Source organism: Zootoca vivipara, chromosome 2 (assembly GCF_965207765.1).
Source record: "Zootoca vivipara chromosome 2, rZooViv2.hap1.1, whole genome shotgun sequence".
Lineage (NCBI taxonomy): Eukaryota > Metazoa > Chordata > Lepidosauria > Squamata > Lacertidae > Zootoca > Zootoca vivipara.
This window is the reverse complement of record NC_142584.1, coordinates 78110707-78129260: the sequence shown is the minus strand read 5'-3', so window position 1 is coordinate 78129260 and position 18554 is coordinate 78110707. Positions and strand designations below refer to the sequence as shown.

At 43.1% G+C, this 18554-nt stretch overlaps 1 protein-coding gene across 3 annotated transcripts in view; it reads left to right on the top strand.

Annotated features, from left to right (window-relative positions):
* The window catches only part of BICD2 (BICD cargo adaptor 2), a 93205-nt gene that overhangs the window by 65460 nt on the left and 9191 nt on the right, over positions 1 to 18554 (top strand). For all 3 annotated transcript variants that reach the window (XM_035106323.3, XM_035106322.3, XM_035106321.3), the window contains exons 3-5: positions 15687 to 15839; positions 16185 to 16637; positions 17378 to 18397. In XM_035106323.3, the coding sequence (XP_034962214.1) occupies positions 15687 to 15839; positions 16185 to 16637; positions 17378 to 18397 (1626 nt within the window). The remainder of the gene's footprint in view (positions 1 to 15686; positions 15840 to 16184; positions 16638 to 17377; positions 18398 to 18554) is intronic.

The window sequence follows — 18554 nt, the reverse complement described above, 5'->3', positions numbered from 1 at the left end:
TGGTGCAAGAGGTGTTTGGCAGCTAACAAAAAAAAGAGAGGGAAATAATTCAGGAAGCTGTCGTGAAAGTACACGTGCAATGTAAGAATGCAAAGGAGAGGGTAGACTGTCAAATGGAAGGGTGAGGGACAGCCCTGCAGCTAAATATGAAAAATTCATTAAGCCACATGCACATTTTTGGTCACACACAATTCTGTTAGAATGGGGAAGAACTGACATTTAAGGTGCTTTTAGATTTACAGTAAACCACTCTATGCTTTTCATGCTCTGTAGCCCGAATCAAGGGGTTGGCCCTCAAATATACCTAGAATTTTGCAGAAGTCAATGGTTCACAGATCTCTCCAGAATATCTTTCAAATTTAACTTTGACATGCATTATTGGCACCGAGGGCCTACTTGGTGACTGCTCCCAGACTGTGGAACTCACTTCCCATGGGAAGGTAGCTTTTAAATGGTGTTAAGTATGTTCAGTGCTGTTTTTAATATAGTTACTTATTTAAATGATCGTTTATATTTATTGTGTGCTTTTAGTTGTACTTATTCTGTGAGTTGCCTTGGTTCTTGAACTGGGAGAAAGGTGAGTTATAAATAAAATAAATTCAACATGCATAAGCACAACAACAACAACAAATTTTATTTATACCCTGCCCTCCCCTGCCAAGACCAGGCTCAGGGCGGCTAACACACCAAAAATTAAACAACTGATTAAGATACAACTTAAAAACAAGATTAAATACAACATTAAAATTAAAATTAAAACACAGCCTCATATTGAAGTAAAAGGGAAAGTGGGGGAGGGGATCAGGTTGGCTCCACGCCAAATGCCAGGCGGAACAACTCTGTCTTACAGGTCCTGCGGAAGAAATCAGGTCCTGCAGGGCCCTGGTCTCATGAGACAGAGCGTTCCACCAGGTCGGAGCCAGTGTTGAAAAGGCCCTGGTTCTAGTTGAGGCTAATCTAACTTCCTTCGGGCCCGGGACCTCTAGGGTGTTACTATTTATGGATCTGAAGGTCCTCCGCGGGGCATACCGGGAGAGGCGGTCCCGTAATGAATTTCACAACTCATACCCAACATAAATATTAGAATTTAAACCCCATTGCTTTTCATAATAGACATTGGTGACTTGTGCTGACAGGATTCATACAAAGCAGAAAATTGTTGGCATCTGTTTGTCTCGAGAGATCATGGAGTGCACCTCCGGGGGTGAAGTCGAACTGCTGCATTAGCAGCACTGAAGTGACCTCCCAAGGAGTGCAAGCCTTGGCTGTGTGTATTGTGGTCCAAAGGAAAGCAGAGCAATACATCTGGCAACCAGCTTGGCTGCAGGAATTGCTAGAAGAAGTACAAGGCACCACCCAACCAGCTTAGGGACTCTACTCTGGATCTGCAGAAACAGGAGCACGGTTATTCGGAGTGTGCGCCGAACACAGGGTTCAGTTCAGTTTGGCTCTTCAAAATACAACCTGCCTCTTTGTCCCAGGATTTGTCCATATCTAGTGAAAACCCCTACTGATTGTTCTGCTTAAATGTCTACGTAATATAAAGCTTGCCTGTAGATGAATCACACTTTCAACATAAAGAATTGCAAGCTTTACTCAAGTATGTTAGGGCATGTACAGTTGAAGCACCCATTAGTACATAATCAATGCGAACAGGATCCAAGTATCATGCTCTTCTTTCCCAGGTCTGTCACCTTGCCTTCACTCAGCCTTCCCTAAATGGGTTCCTTCCAGGGTTTTTTTTGGACTACAAATTCCATCATCCCCAGCAAGCCTGATCAGTGGTCAAGGATGATGAGAGTTGTAATCCAGCAACACCTGAAGGATCCCAGGTTGGAGAAGTGAAGCATTACGTAGGTGGAAAGGTTAACCACAGCTGAGCAACCAGGGTTCCAGTTGAACTAGGCTTTGAAATCAGGGTTACCAGGTTATTTTGAAGTGTAGCTAAATTGGAAACCCTGCTTAGCCTAAGCAGATCCTATGTCTTGTTTCATGCGACGAAGGGGTTTATAATAGGTTAAGTACATCCCTTGAAAACTACTTGTCCTGTGAATTGGCTCTTAGTGAACATGAAAAAGAAGTAGGTGGGAATGAGATTATGCAAGGCGGATATATTGCATGTCTGGAATGTGTTTGTGATATGGCAGGAGATGGTAGTACTTCATTAAATGCCCACTAAAATAAAGTCATCTGAAAGGGCACTCAACAGCAATAAAGATAAACGTGGGGTGGGGGTGGGGAGAGAGAATGGTAGCAAAATGAGAAAATTGGTCGGTGAGAAGAAAGGCAGGGATCACATAACGCTGTTGTGTGAGCAAAGAGGTGCGTTCCCAGGAAGCAAAATGGACCTAAATCCACCCTCTTTGAAATTTCCTCTCACTGGATGGGTCGGTAGTGCAGCAGGCAGGTAGTTGTGTATGTGACATTCTGTGCAGTACACAGATAGCCTCAACATCCCTGTTAAATTTCTACCTGCATATCTGGTGGGGAATAGTTATTGAGTGCTTGGGATTTCTTAGGTCACAAAGGGAAGGCCTTCTCGCCCTGCTGCCAAAATTGCTCAGTGATTTAGCTGTCTTCTTAGGTTGACGTGTCACTGGGGCTAAGAGCTACCCCCCCCCCGTTTGTGGTGTGGGGCTCTCTCACTAGGTGATTTGGTTTTCTAAATTATAATCCTGCAATTCAGTTATTCCATAAAATTGCCTTTGGATTTAAATCCTTTGTGGTTGTTTTTTACACATTATGGTATCGTGTTTCACTCTGTTATACCCTGTTAATAAACAGGCATTCAGATTTTATTTGAGAAATTTAATCGCCCATCCTTCAAATGGCAGACATTCAAATGATGCGCAATTGCACACACGTGCATGATGCTGGACCCGGAAATAACCTGAAAACATTACTAAACACATCACTAAAAGAACAGAAGGGGGGGCAGAACGGGACAGCGCACTCTTATACACGTTCTGCCGACCTGCGGGGAGGGGGCCAGAAATGAAACCCCAAAGGTCGCCAATGGTATTTAGTGCAGTGCGAGATACTAATTGCTTTATTATTGCTATTGTTTTGTTATTGTTATTGTTATTATTTTGCCAAGAGTACCATCTGAGAATATTTCTTTTAAAAATGCATTCTTTGACAAAACTGATGACATGCCATACCTTCCCTCCCTCCTTAAAAAAAAGGTTTAGTGCACAATCTTCAAGGCATATTTTGGATTATAGACTAAATTGCACAGTGAAGTTATAGGCACATTTCAACTAAATTTGCCTGGCAGCACTGGTACAGTGTTCAAATATTGTCTAGAAGGCAGCCCCCTCCCCTCCCTCGCCACCCTCTACTGCCAATGTATGCTTACCAAAGGCATTCATAAAACACAGATTAGATATAAGCTTTGTGTCCCCAAGGAACTCACCATATCATATTGGGTCTGCGGGACTTGTCGACCTTACCCAGCATTAGGTAAGACCAAATTAGGAAGATCAGTATATGGTTTCTTTTTTGCTTCCCCCCTCAAACGCTTTGACTTTAAGGCACCACAAAGAACTGCAGGATAAATAGGCAGCGCTCCTGCATTTTCTTTTGTTCGTTGCAGGGAAATTCAGATGTAGAGAATGGTGCTCCCTCAGCATAGTGTGGGCTGTAGCAGATGGCAGCTGCTGGGCTTCTCACCTTTTATCTTTATCAAAGCTGATTTTAAACTGACAGTTTTTCTTTCTTTTGCCCCCCCCTACAAAAATTATAAGAATTTTCTATTTCACTCAATGAGAACCTATCATTTATCATTTGTAGCCCTTTTGAGAGCCCATAATGGGGGGGGGGGGAAGCATTCCGAAGATGATGAATTGTCATGGAAATGCACTTGGTCTGCTTTGCATATTATTTAAGGAGGCATCTGTTCCTGATTTGCTTTATTGATGTTGTGCATTGATATACTTGAAAGGAAGCTATTTTAAAGCAGAACATATCTTTTAAAGGTGACAGCGTAGAAAGTCTCGGCATCTAACAGAAATCTGGAGATACAGCCTGATTTTGAAGTGTACAGCGTTTTCAGGAAACTTTGGTTTTATCAGGGCAGACACAATTTAATGTTTTGGTTTTATATACTAAATGAATAAATCCATTCCCCAAGTGTATTGAAGTTCATTATCCTGACTGTAGTCTATTATTTGAGAACTCATACCATGCACGACTGAAGTTCATTTAACTTTTAATTAAACCATTATGTCGTCAAAAGCCACATCCTGATGGTGTGTGTGTGTGCCTCTGTGTGTTTTTAGATGTAGCATACCTTGACTTTTATTTTGACCCTCAGTCTGCTAAAGAATAAGCTGTATACCCACCCCAAAAGAGCCACAATTAGGCTGTTTCAGAATAGTGTTTGTTAGTGTGGGGGTGAGGAACAGATTTGAGGGTACAGAATATCAGATGCAAATGAGAAACAGCAAACATCTGAGTGTAGGTGCTCCAATATGTTTAATAGTACTTGACACAACAACAATACTTCACATAAAGATGTCAATAACATTTCTAGTAGTTTTATTGATTGAATTAATTTAAAAGTCCTGAATTCCAGATCCTGAAAAGGTTCACTGTAGAAGAAGCTTGTCAAAATGTAAAGCAAACTGCTTCCCTCTTCAGCCCAAGGTTATCCTTATTAATTTTGCCCCTGTCTCATATTGAATTATCTCTGCAGATTCCTGCAGTAGATGAACCTAAATCTAGAATTTACTAGACCAGGGATGGGGGAACTCTGACCTTCCAGGTGTTGTTGTACTACAACTCCCATAATCCCTGACCTTTGCCCTTGTTGACTAGGGTTAATGGGAGCAGAAGTACAACATCACCTGGAAGGCCACATTCCCCTGCCCAAACACACAAATTCCTCTTGTTTTTGAAGGTGGCACCCTAGGCTACTAATACATTTCTAAAGATTTTTCTCCTTTAAAGTCATGGCTCAATCTCAACACTAAGCACATCACAGTTTTAGTAATTTTATTTACACATTCTCCTTCTAACTTTACCCTTTCCATCCTCCTCTTTCGTTCTCTAAAGCACTTCATGATTTACTACCATGACTGGGGCACAACAGAATATGCTACACACACACACACACACACACACACACACACACACACACACACATAATATACCATATAAAAGTCTGCTTTCCAAAACGCAACTGTGCATAAAAAATAAATCAATTTAAAAAACAGGCACTCAGCAGTTTAACAAAGGTTTTGCCTCAAACACATATTTAAATATTTATTCACACAGCTTAGTTTTTGAATCCCAAACGTCCTTTTCACAAAAAGATGCTGTAAGATAGGCATGCTTGAAGAAATAGGATTTTATTCTACTTTTTCAACGAAGAGATTTGGTGGCTCCCCCCCCCCCCCGCCGGCCCAGAATTCAGGATCTTGCTAGAAACGTAGCCTGTCTATGCATGAGTACCATGGCTCAAGGTGTGTTCTTTATTTGCATACAAGTTAATTTGAACTTTTAAATCACAGTGTTTTAGAGGCTTGTCTTCAGATATTGCATCGCAGAGCGTGTGGCGGCCTTTCTCACTTCCTTCAGTTAAAAAAGAAGGGGAGTGTGAGGCGCCCACACTTCAGACTGAGAATAATGTCACAGATAGGCATGCCAAGTGCACTACATGGGGAGTTCCAAAGTTCAGGTGTTATTAGCAGATTAAAAGTTCTGACAGCTTGACCAGTCCTAACTACCTGGATGGCACCAGATGGAGAAGGCTGGACTAGAATACCAGTAACTAACTGCATCTCTTCTTCTTCTTCAGTGCTGTAACTACCCTGTTTCTCCAAAAATAAGACGTAGCCATAAAATAAGCCGTAGCAGGATTTTTAAGTATTCAAGGAATATAAGCCATACCCTGAAAATAAGACATAGTGATAGGCGCAGCAGCAATGCCGGCCGTGGCAGGAGGAGGAGGAGGAGGAGAAAAAATAAGACATCCCCTGAAAATAAGCCATAGTGTGCTTTTTTTTGAGGAAAAATAAATATAGGATGGTGTCTTATTTTCGGAGAAACACGGTACATTCAGTTTTCTATTGACTCCTTTGTTTTTGTTTTTCCAAATGACCCAGAAGTAGTCTCACAAACATGATAGACCCTGCCAGTTTTAATTCATATTAGTGACGTTGACATCCTTTAGATTGCTCACCACAGCTGGAGCCACAGCTGAGACTCCTAAATTTGGAGGCATTCCGCCCCCCTTCATTCTGGATATGGGATCCAAGGATTCAGGCATAAGCTTGACTAATCCTCGCCACAAATGATCAATGCACCCATCACTCGAATCTGAATGTATTCCTATGCAGACAGTAAGCCTAAATATCTGAATATATTCTTATGCGCAGACAGTAAACCTAAAATTAAAGAGTATCTTTGGAAAGCTAGCACATTACTACTGTTATTTGTGCTGCCATTTCTGTGTAGCATTATTTTCCTGGGAGGGTGGGGAGGGAAGTAAAAGGCACTGGAAAACATTCTTGCTTCCGTTAAATAAAAATGTAACATTTGTTATGAAGAAACCTGTTCAGTTTACCCACAAATGATGCCTTTCAGCTGCTGTACAATTTAGAGAAACAAATGGGGAGAGATTGTAATTTGGACAGACATTAAACAGTCTCTGGATATATTTTTTCGAGGGATTTCCTTTCTCTCCCCATTAATCAGCATAGGCTTCCCGCAAAGAACTGCCTCTGAAGGAATAAAAGATTCTGGGATGTTGTCTTATGAAAATAGTATGAATAAATGTCAAGGAAAGCCTCTCCCTCCTACCCCTGGGTTATAGTTCTGGACTCAAGTTATTATCATTTTTTGAGTACTTTAGGCTACACATATGATGCCCCCCCCCACTGCTCGTTGTCAGAAAGATGGGCCACTAAATTGGCAAGGTGGGTGAGTTCCCTTTGCTCGGTCCCAGCTCCTGCCAACCTAGCAGTTCGAAAGCACGTCAAAGTGCAAGTAGATAAATAGGTACTGCTCCGGCGGGAAGATAAACGGCGTTTCCGTGTGCTGCTCTGGCTCGCCAGAAGCGGCTTAGTCATGCTGGCCACATGACCTGGAAGCTGTACGCCGGCTCCCTCGGCCAATAACACGAGATGAGTGCCGCAACCCCAGAGTCTGTCACGACCGGACCTAATGGTCAGGGGTCCCTTTACCTTTTTATCTGAAACTTTAGACCCCTGTCCAAATAGTCTCTAGAGAAGAGGACCAGACCATAGTCAAAGGATGACCAGTATATGCCATTCCTCAGCAATATTTTTGTGGGTGTGGCTCCAGCAAGGTCTTTGCTGATGAAATATTTTCTTTCTTGCTTAGTTTAAAAAGAAGACAGCCAAACGAAGTATATATTTTGCAGATACGTCAAAAATGAAAAGCTTCTGTTAGCCCTGCTGCTTTAACCCAATTTAAAATGTCACATTAGTGTGAGAACTGGGTGATTATATAATTTAGTTCTGTGGAACAATATCCATTTCTCTTATCTACGAAACGTCTAGAGAGCTGACACCTGAGCTGGGCAAAATCAAGGGCATGAGAGGGCACAATTAGTTAACTATTGGAGCACCACACTGCAGTCCCAACCCCCCTCTGCCTTTATGTTCTCACCTTTCTACACCACAGAGCAGTTATGACCCATGTTTGGAATTCCATTTGTCATGCTTTGTTGTGTGTGGCATTGTTGCTTTTGTTATACAGTGGTACCTCTTGTTGCGAACGGGATCCGTTCCGGAGGCCCGTTTGCAACATGAAAAGGGCGCATCCTGAAGTGCCACATCTGCGCATGCGCAAAGCGTGATTTAGTGCTTCTGCGCATGCACGCAGGTTACAGATGCGCTGAAGCCAGAAGTAACCCGTTCGGGACTTCCGGGTTCGGCGCATCCGTAACCTGAAAAGACGCAACCCGCAGCAGACGTATCATGAGGTAAGACTGTATTTTTTGTTTTTCAGGCCATGGTCCACTGCTCTTTGCTTCTTGCAAAGGTAGGGGGACCTGCTGCCCCCCTACCAGGGGGCCCCTCCCACCAGCCCTAGCCAGCATGGCCAATAGGGATAATGGGAATTGTAGTCCAGGAATCTCTAGGAAACCACAGGTTCACTCCTGCTTTATTGTGTTGCTGCACACATCTGTCAAAATATGGGTTAGGCAGGCGTGTGACACAGCCCTAGGCAGTCCACCAAGCCCTTTGTTCCAGCTCCTTCTCCTGTTCAATCTCGTCTTGCAGTGAAGAGGAGCAAAGAGCTAGAGGAAGATGCTAGATCCAGCCACCGTATCCAACAGTGTTGGCAGGGCCTCCACTTCCTGCAACCACTACCAATTAGGTTGGGTGGCAGCTAGAACTTTGTTTCCTTTCTAAAAGAGAATCAATTTCAACTTCCTGTAACAACATGACATGCTCATTGAGCCACACTGCTGTCACTGCTGTTTGTATGCTTTGTTTGTCACTGAAGACAGGGTGGCTGCTTGATGGCTTAACATTGACTCAGATCCCAATAGGTGTGGCTCATGGTTGCCCCATGATTGAGGCAGACAGAAGCACTTGGGAAAGGACAGCCAGGTATTCTGTCAAAGATTGCTATTTTGTTTGTAACTTTACATCCCCATATATTATAATGGTTGCCACCACTCTGTGATATCCTGTGTTTGCAAATGGGATCCTTGATCTTGCAAGTCACAATCGCCTTCCCTTCCCCAAGGCCTAGCAACTTGATTTAGGGCGCAGGAAGTAGATACCCTGTTTCTCCGAATTTAAGACGTAGCCATAAAATAAGCCGTAGCAGGGTTTTTAAGCATTCAAGGAATATAAGCCATACCCCGATTATAAGACATAGTGATAGGCGCAGCAGCAATGCCGGCCACGGCAGGAGGAGGAGGAAAAAAATAAGACATCTCCTGAAAACAAGCCATTGTGTGTTTTTTTGAGGAAAAATAAATATAAGACAGTGTCTTATTTTCGGAGAAACATGGTAGCAGATGATCCCAGGCCGAGCTGTAGGGTCTTCCCCTTGGCACGAATGAAAAACAGAGGGTCAGGATCTTGCCTTACTTCACTGGCAAGGAAAGAGACTCTGCTAGGGCTTGGGGCTGGCCACTACCTTCACGTAGCTAAAGTTAAGCCATAGGGTTTTTTTTGCAAATGTTCGCTTGGAATGATGATAAAGGTTTGACTTCTGGGGTGAGCGGTAGGATGCCCTGAATCCATAATCATATCTTAATGTTCATTCATAAATCTGAAATTTATAACTAGCAGTCACTTCCACAAATAGCTAGTTTCCAGTGTAACATCATGTTAAGATGTGTCTTATCTCAGAGAGACCATTTCCCTTTATTTTGTTATAGTTTTAGTGCAGTGTTTGGGAGGCATTTTCAAATCTTACCCACTTCCCCTCTTTGGTGTATTAATTCCTGCCAAACACTCTCTGCTGTAAAAGATCCTTTAATACCTTTTCCACTGTTTTGACTTTGAAACGTTATCGGGGTGGTGGTGGTGGTGAGATATTTGTTGGTCTCAGCTCCAAACTACACTCTCTCTCCCCGCCCCCATATGAGATAAAATCAATTTCTGGACTTTTTGCACACAGGACATTAATGAGACATGGCAGCTGGTAGGCTCTGAAAACCTGAAAGCAAGATTGGTAGCAACATGCAACATTGCCATGAACCAGCCGGTGCTATAAGATGAACGCTGTGCTCCATCTGACTCCAAAAGGGACAGGCAGATCTGGTCACTCAAGAGTTTGTGACATTCGTTGCCCAAGAGGTGGTCCATATTCTAAATTTAGAATCTAAATGAAGACCAAACAGCACAGTGAAATAAGTAAAGATTTTTTTTTTAATTATTGGTTTGAAATCATTTGGCTTTTCTTATCTTGGACATTCCTTTGGAATCTATTTATTTGTCTTATCAAAGCAATCTCTTATGACTCTGTTTTTGAAAAGTAATGTCCATTAGCAGCTCCCTGTGTTCTGAATAAATTGGCTTGTGCTTTAACTTGCCCTCAAGGCCTGAGATTTAGTTGCTAGCTGGGAGTTGCAAGAAATGTGCAGTTAGCTTTCTATGGATGGATTTAAGGTATATTTCTGTTAACTCTTGGAGCGATAAGTCTTGATTTCATTTATGTCACCAAAACGTTGAGTATTGTGAGAATGCAATTCCTAATCCAGGAACACAACCGGATGTAAATGAATGGAAATTCACCAGCACAATTACAATCCTTGCATGAAATATGATGTGTGTGAAATATGGTGTTTGTGTGTGTTTGTGTGTGTGTTGTGAGAGCACTTCCTTCCTACCTAACATGTTATATGCATCTTTTACATAGTGTGTTATGTGTCTTAGGTAAGCAGAAACACTTTGCCAATAATGTACCTTGTACTTGGAAATTTCGACAAGGTCTTGGCTCACTTAATTTGCCCCTTTAAAGTTTCTTGGCATGCAGTAAATTACACAGGGCACCATTTTCAAGATGGCCAAAACATTTATGTTAATTTCCTTCCCCACTCCAGAAATAACTGGATGTTTTAAAATTGTGATCCATCTATGCAAAATCGTCTTCCCTGGAACAGTTGCAACAGGAAATTTACGGTTCGATGTATTCAAGGAGGAAAAAGAGATGTGTAGTTTTATTTTTTGAGTCTTCCAGAATTGTTATCTAAAATCACGTATACTCTTAGAGGTATGGACCTCTGTTTGGATTGAAAACACTTACTAAGCTTTTAGGCTTAGTTGTAATGGAAAACTTTAAATAAACCAGAGAGCAAAAAAAGCAGGAGAGGGAGTGATTAAACAGCTGTAAAAACGTGTAGAAATAAAACAGCAGCTGTGTGGGAAAACATGATATTTTTAATTTCTGATGTTTGCTGAGAAAAGCTTTTATGGGAAACGGTCATTTCTAATTCTTAAATTCATAAGTAATATCAGTGTAGCAACAGGTTCTTCCAATTTCTTCAGTGAACACCTTTGAGACAGCCAAAGGCTGGCACAGTCTTACTGGGTCACTAGTTCTCATACCAGTAACAGGCAGCAGAAACAGGAGCAGGGAACGCAAACTGCGGCCTCCTCAGAGACATTCAGCTGCCTCTGGCCTTTCTGAGATGCAAGCCAGCTGTTCTTCCTTCTTCCATTACTAGACTCACCACATGGAGACTGGCTTCCACTATTTCTTAACCCTTTCTCCAAGCCCTCCTGAACAAAAATAATCTCGTTGCTGCAGGCCTTCTTCCCGCAGTCCTACGGGCTTTACGTGAAATTTACAGGGGCTTTACCCCACTAGATGACTGATAAGCAGTGGAAGGAATACTGTATGTGGAACTTCTCAACCGCCCAGCAGCAATGAAATCCTCATCTCTTTCGCTGCCACTGCCTCCCAGACTCCACTTCCATGGAAGGTTTTTACTCATGTCAGGAATAAAGGAGACTGCCTTTTCCTGAGATAACCAAGCACAGAAAAATTATTAAACTAAAACAAGAAAAGTTAATATGATGCGGTCTGCTTGGAGAACGACACATTTTTTTAATGCGTAATTTTAAAGCAAACAGATAAGCAAAAAGTAAAGGGAACTGGGCTTTCTCGCGAGAAAGGTTTCCGTAACGATATTAGGGCAATACCTTTATTAGGCAAACCAAGAGTAGGGGTTTAGGTTGTTAGGTGCAAACCTGTACTGTAATTTCTTTTGAATGGATATAGATTGTAAAAAAAAAAAAAGTTTATTATAAGAAACTTGTAAACATATGGATTGTCCTCTGCAGGGAGAAGGGACCGATTTGGATGGTCCCCCCCCCACTTAATGGATCCAGATGGTTTCCAGAGAGTCGTAGGGGATGCTTTATTCCATGTTGATGGATTCTCTGGTGGCCCACTGGAATATGGAGTTAACCAGGGCTACTGACTGTTTGGCTCCGAAGCGCCCTCTCCGATTGCATGGAGCCCAGACAGCCCTATGGTTTTCCACAGATCTGAGGGCAATGAAACAATCACTGAGACGGCTAGAGCGCCAGTGGTGGATAACTCATTCTGAAGCTGACCGGACATGGGTTAGAGCTCAATGTCGAGCCTACCAAGTGGCGATAGCGATGGCAAAGAAGTCTTTCTTCACCATCTCTATTGCATCAGCAGCAGGAGACTCGCAATTTAGCAGAACCACCTGCACCATTGGGGCCCAGTACAGGCCACATTATCTCCTGCAGTGATTTTTTTGCAGTTTTTTGCAGATAAGGTCGCTCAGATTCGGGAAGAGGTAGACTTCACCATGGAAGCAGGGCAGGGGCGGGAGAGTGCTAGAGTCCTGTCTAGTCAAATTGCATGGGATCAGTTCCAATCTGTTACCTCTGAGGATGTGGACAGGCTGCTTGGACGAGTGAAACCAACCACCTGTCTCCTTGATCGTTGCCCATCCTGGCTTATAAAAGCTAGGCGGGAAGGGCTGGGCGATGGGCTTTGCCAGGTGGTAAAGGCTTCTCTCTGTGAGGGAGCTTTCCCAGATCCACTGAAAGAGGTGATAATTAAACCGCTTCTTTAAAAAACATCTTTAGACCCGGCCAATATGGCCAACTATTGCCCAGTCTCAAATCTACCATTCCTGGGCAAGGTGATTGAGCGGGTGGTTGCTGAACAACTCCAGGCACGCCTGGAGGAAGTGGACCATTTGGATCCCTTCCAGTCGGGATTCAGGCCTCATCATGTTTTACAGACCATTGTCTTTTAATATTTTGTGGGAAGCCGCCCAGAGTGGCTGGGGAAAATCCAGCCAGATGGGTGGGGTATAAATAATAATAAATTATTATTACTCTGGCTTTGAGTGATGTGTGCACTGTGGCTTTGCACAGCCTTCTTCATTCTTGCTGGCTGCTCTGCTCTACTTTCCCTGTTGAGCGCTGTTGTCTCCCAGGACTCTGCATACCCAACTGGATGGCGTGAACACCTTTTCCTGGTCTCTTCCTCCTCCTCCTCCTTCTTTTAACTGCGCAGTGATGCCAGGCAATGTACAAAGCATCTACAGCTGTGCTAGAGCTACATCATGGCCCTTGGTCAGCAGTGGGGAATCTCTGGCCTGCAGCCTTAATTCAGCCCTTCAGCCAGTGAGGCTGTTTTAGCTAACCAAAAGTGTAGCCTTCACTTTTGGACCAGCCCACTTTGTGCCTCCCTTCACCTTTGCAATTTTCTTGCCATGAAGGTTGGCCAGGTAAGAATGCATCTCTTGGGCTGAAAGAGATTCCCTACCCTTGCCCCATAGAGGTTAAAGTGTGGAATTCTCATTTTCAGTCTTTCTCTACCTTAAATTTTAGATCTCTTCCAGGTTACGCTTTGAATGAGGCTCTGTATGTTGTTACGTAGCTCCGAAACATGGGTTGTGCTCTTTTCTTTCTTTTTTAAAAAATTAATCTTTATTGAAATTCAAAACAAAGCATACAAATAAAAAAAACACACATACATAACATAAATAAAATCAATTACAGTCATACCTCGGTTTAAGTACACTTTGGTTTGAGTACTTGCAGTTTAAGTACTCCGCGGACCTGTCTGGAACGGATTAATCCACTTTCCATTACTTTCAATGGGGAAGTTCGCTTCAGGTTTAGTACAGATTTCCAGAACCAATTACACTCATACTTCAGGTTAAGTACGCTTCAGGTTGAGTACTCCGCGGACCCGTCTGGAACGGATTAATCCACTTTCCATTACTTTCAATGGGAAAGTTCGCTTCAGTTTATGAACGCTTCAGGTTAAGTACAGACTTCCAGAACCAGTTGTGTACTTAAACCGAAGTACCACTGTAATACAAAAACCAGCAAATAAATATATATAACTGCTATCACTCTTTTCGTTGATTGTATCTGTTGTAGGTACAATGAATAAATTTGTTTGGTTTGCATTTGAAAGCGCTTTGGCCTGATTTGCCAGTCGTGGACTTAAATGTCGATCAGAGTGCAGCCATCAGTCATATCTCATACTTCTCTGAAATTTGCAGTCTAGTTTCAAAACCCGCAAACAAAAATGCACATACCCTGGGAAGATGCATGGAAACGCCTTTTAAAAATGCATATTTTAGGGGTAGCATGCATAAGACGTATCAAAAACGAGTACTGTTTAAATGTGATTTTTTAAAAAATCCGTGGAACGAGGATGGAACAGGCCTGTGATCGAGCACATGTGAAACTGATAACAGAACAGAAACAAGCTGATCCACTCTTAATGTATTGTATGACTCGGTGGTCAGCCCCCAGCTGTGCATGCTGTACCGCTCTATTTTCTACTCCTGTGGGACCAGTATGACTGACTTGCATGGTTTAATCCCAGCCTGAGTGACAGCTATTGTTAGCTTTATTGGATTTGTTGCTCACGTTATTCGGCTTCTGTCCTAAACAACAAAAGGCTTTAGGTCAGATTACGCTATTATCACAAACATGATTTCTTTGCAAAACTTCCTTTCTTACAAGTATCATTTTAACAATTGTGCTATGTTACTTACCAAGGCTGTCAAAACACACACAGGTACAGAATATGATGCAGGGGGCAGACAGGGAATAGAGGTAATAATAATAATAATAATAATAATAATAATAATAATAATAATAATAATAATAATAATAATATATTATTATTTATACCCAACCCATCTGGCTGGGTTTCCCCAGCCACTCTGGGCGGCTTCCAGAAGGATATTAACATACAATAATCTATTAAACATTAAAAGCTTCCCTAAACGGGGCTGACTTCAGATGTCTTCCAAAAGTCTGGTAGTTGTTGTTCTCTTTGACATCTGTTGGGAGGGCGTTCCACAGGGTGGGTGCCACTACTGAGAAGGCCCTCTGCCTGGTTCCCTGTAACTTGGCTTCTCGCAGCGAGGGAACCGCCAGAAGGCCCTCAGCACTGGACCTCAGTGTCTGGGCAGAATGATGGGGGTGGAGACACTCCTTCAGGTATACTGGACTGAGGCCATTTAGGGCTTTAAAGGTTAGCACCAACACTTTGAATTGTGCTCGGAAACGTACTGGGTAATATTTTAGGGCTGCAATCTTGGTATGTTCCAACTCACCAGTTGAAGACTTGTGGTCCACAGCTTCCTTTTTTGCCTCTTCTCCCCACCCTCCACCCTCCCAAATTGATGAGAACATTTATCAAACAATTTACATAAATCATAGATTCATAGGCGCATCACAGATCCATTGGCTTTCTTCTCTGTACTTAAATTGTACCTGACAGATGCTCATTTACTCCATATTTTAAACCTCAAGAGAAACCGACTCCACATTTTCTCTGGTCAATTTTGTTCTCTTTAATAAATAAAGAACAAGCCATGCTTGCTTTTAAAAGCACTAGTTAGCATCCATCCTGATTTTAAGAGGTCATGTTGTCTTCTCTTTATAGCAGTCTTTTAGAATGGCCACTTTAAAGAAATGGCTAAATGTGGACATACAGTTTTTAAATTAGCACTTGAAGCATATGGCCTTTTGAAAGAACGCTCCTTAAAAAAACATAATCAATTTCTACCCCTTAGGGGCTTATGCCCTTTATGGTGCTTCCTTTTCTGGGCAAGGGGAATGAGGAAGACACATGGTTATTTTGTGAAACATCTGATGATTGCTTACAATCTTTGAGACTGCAAGTTTTTGTGGCAGACGCAAATTGTAGTCAAGTATTATTATTACCTGTTGCAGATAAATCAGAACGTGGAACTCCAGAGGGGTCGCTTGCGAGACGACATAAAGGAGTACAAATTCCGAGAAGCCCGTTTGCTGCAAGATTACACTGAGCTCGAGGAGGAGAACATCTGCCTTCAGAAGCAGGTGTCAGTCCTGAAGCAGAACCAGGTGGGTATTGAAATGGCCATATCTTGCTCTTCGGGTGGGGGCTCAGATTCAGTTGTGCTTGTGGAAAGCTTGTAGCTCTTCTCTGATGCCACAGATTCCAGTCCTCTGGACCCCATGACTAATAGCAGATGAAGTTTGGGTGCAGCAGTGCTTACCTGACACCCCCCCCCCCCAAACAGCAGGATTTGCGCTGCCTAACAAGAGGCTCTGCCAGTGCGTTTGCTGTATCATGCTGCCCCCCCTCGTGTCCCCCTCTTCCTACTAGTAAGCAACGGTGAGCGTTTCCTGCTTTGCCACCCCCCGTTTTTGGTGTCAGGCATTTTAGTGATGCTTTCTGTGTCCTAGGTGGAATTTGAAGGGCTGAAACATGAAATCAAGAGGCTCGAAGAAGTTACCGAATTCCTCAACAGCCAGCTGGAAGATGCCATACGGTTAAAAGAGATATCTGAGCGCCAGCTTGAGGAGTCCTTGGAGACCCTGAAGACAGAACGAGAGCAGAAGAACAACCTTCGGAAGGAGCTGTCTCATTATATGAACATCAATGATTCCATGTACACGAGCCATTTGAACTTCTCTCTGGATGGGCTGAAGTTCAGCGATGAGACCACGGAGCCCAATAATGATGAAATTGTGAACGGCTTTGAGCAGAACTGCCTGAGTAAAATCAACAATGGCAATAATAAGGCATCAACGCCGAAGAAAAGCGAGAGCTTCCCTCCAGCGCCTAGTCTTGTGTCTGATCTCTTGAGTGAGTTGAATATATCTGAAATCCAGAAGCTGAAGCAGCAGCTTATGCAGGTAAATCCTTGCTAACGGTGGCTGGAATTTGATCGTTCCGTCAGCGCAAGCATTTCTTATCGCCTGATGGAATGCTTTCTCCTGTTCTAGGCACTGTACTGGGGGTTACGCTGACCTGATTGGGGTGTGTGCAGGGGAATGAAGAGGGGGGAAGCCCCGTTGTACTAGTGAAACTTCCCACGGTGCAGCTATTTAGTTGAATCTGGCCCTATATAGCTGAAAATTAAGCATTTATCTAAAGCCATTTATGAACAAAGTGGTTCTTGATATTATTATTATTATTATTTATTATTATCAATAGGCTCAATATCATAGCTTGTTTTGAAGCTGGTACCCATGGTACTGCTGTTAATTCCTGGTTTGGTTGCTCACACCATGAAGGAAGGGTAAGGGGTTGTGTGTACACAGGATGATAGAATTGTAGAGTTGGAAAGGACCCTAAGGGTCATCTTTACGACCACCTGCAGTGCAGGAGGAAGGCCTGTTTGTAACTAGTACTGGAGGTGCTGGAAGTTGAACCCAGGAATTTTATATACGCAAAGAATGAACCTTGTATCCTTTATGGCAGATGTTACAGTAGATGCACTTTCAGAAAGGGTAAACATTGCTTTTTATTCATTCAGGATCTCTGTATTTTAGAATTTCTGTTTTGTTGGAAGCCGCCCAGAGTGGCTGGGGGAACCCGGCCAGATGGGCGGGGTATAAATAATAAATTATTATTATTATTATTATTATTGTAGATGGAAAGAGAAAAAATGAATTTGTTGTCTACACTCCAAGAGTTTCAAAAGCAGCTGGAGAACACCCGAGGAGCTCTGTCTGAGCAGAATGAGAAGGTAGTCAGGCTCACCGAGAACCTCAGTGCCATGAAAAAGCTCCAGGTCAGCAAGGAGCGCCAGTCAGCTCTTGACAATGAAAAGGAGCGAGATAGCCACGAAGATGGAGATTATTATGAGGTTGACATCAATGGCCCAGAGATTCTGGAATGCAAGTACAAAGTGGCTGTGGCGGAGATGAGTGACTTAAAAGACGAGCTCAAAGGCCTAAAAGCCAAATATGAAGAGTGTGAATCCAAATACGAAGAGGAGAAGAGCAGGTATGAGACCGACTCTCAAGCTCTGACCGAGAAGATTACTTCATTGGAAAAATCGAGCAGGCAAGATAGAGAGCAGGTAGTTAGACTGGAGAAGGAACTCAAGAAAGTAAGTGATGTTGCTGGAGAAACACAGGGAAGCCTCAGCGTCGCTCAGGATGAGCTGGTCTCCTTCAGCGAGGAGTTAGCCAACTTGTACCATCATGTCTGCATGTGCAACAATGAAACTCCAAACCGTGTCATGCTGGATTACTACAAAGAGGGTAAAGGAGGCCGTACCAGTCCAGAGGGCAAAGGCCGCAAATCGCCCATCCTGCTCTCTAAAGGCTTGTTGTCCATAGACTTAGGAAAATCAGAAAGTGGGAGTGGGGACAGCAGTCCTTCGCCAGTGTCGTCTCTCCCGTCCCCAGTATCTGATCCCCGGAAGGAGCCCATGAACATTTACAACCTGATTGCCATAATCCGCGACCAGATCAAGCATCTTCAGCAAGCGGTTGACAGAACGACAGAGCTGTCTCGGCAGCGGGTAACCACCCAGGAACTCGGGCCGGTAGTAGACAAAGACAAAGAGGCTCTAATGGAGGAAATCCTGAAGCTGAAGTCTCTGCTAAGCACCAAGAGGGAGCAGATAGCAACTCTGAGGACTGTCCTAAAGGCTAACAAGCAGGTAAGCAATCCTGTAATTTTACACAGCTTACGTTGTCAACAAAAGGGATTCATTAGATAAATGTTGATATGCATCCATTCATGTAAATAATATTTTTAATAATCTCTTCACATGTGCCCAATACACTAAGGTAGACGACTACCTTAGGGTGCTCATT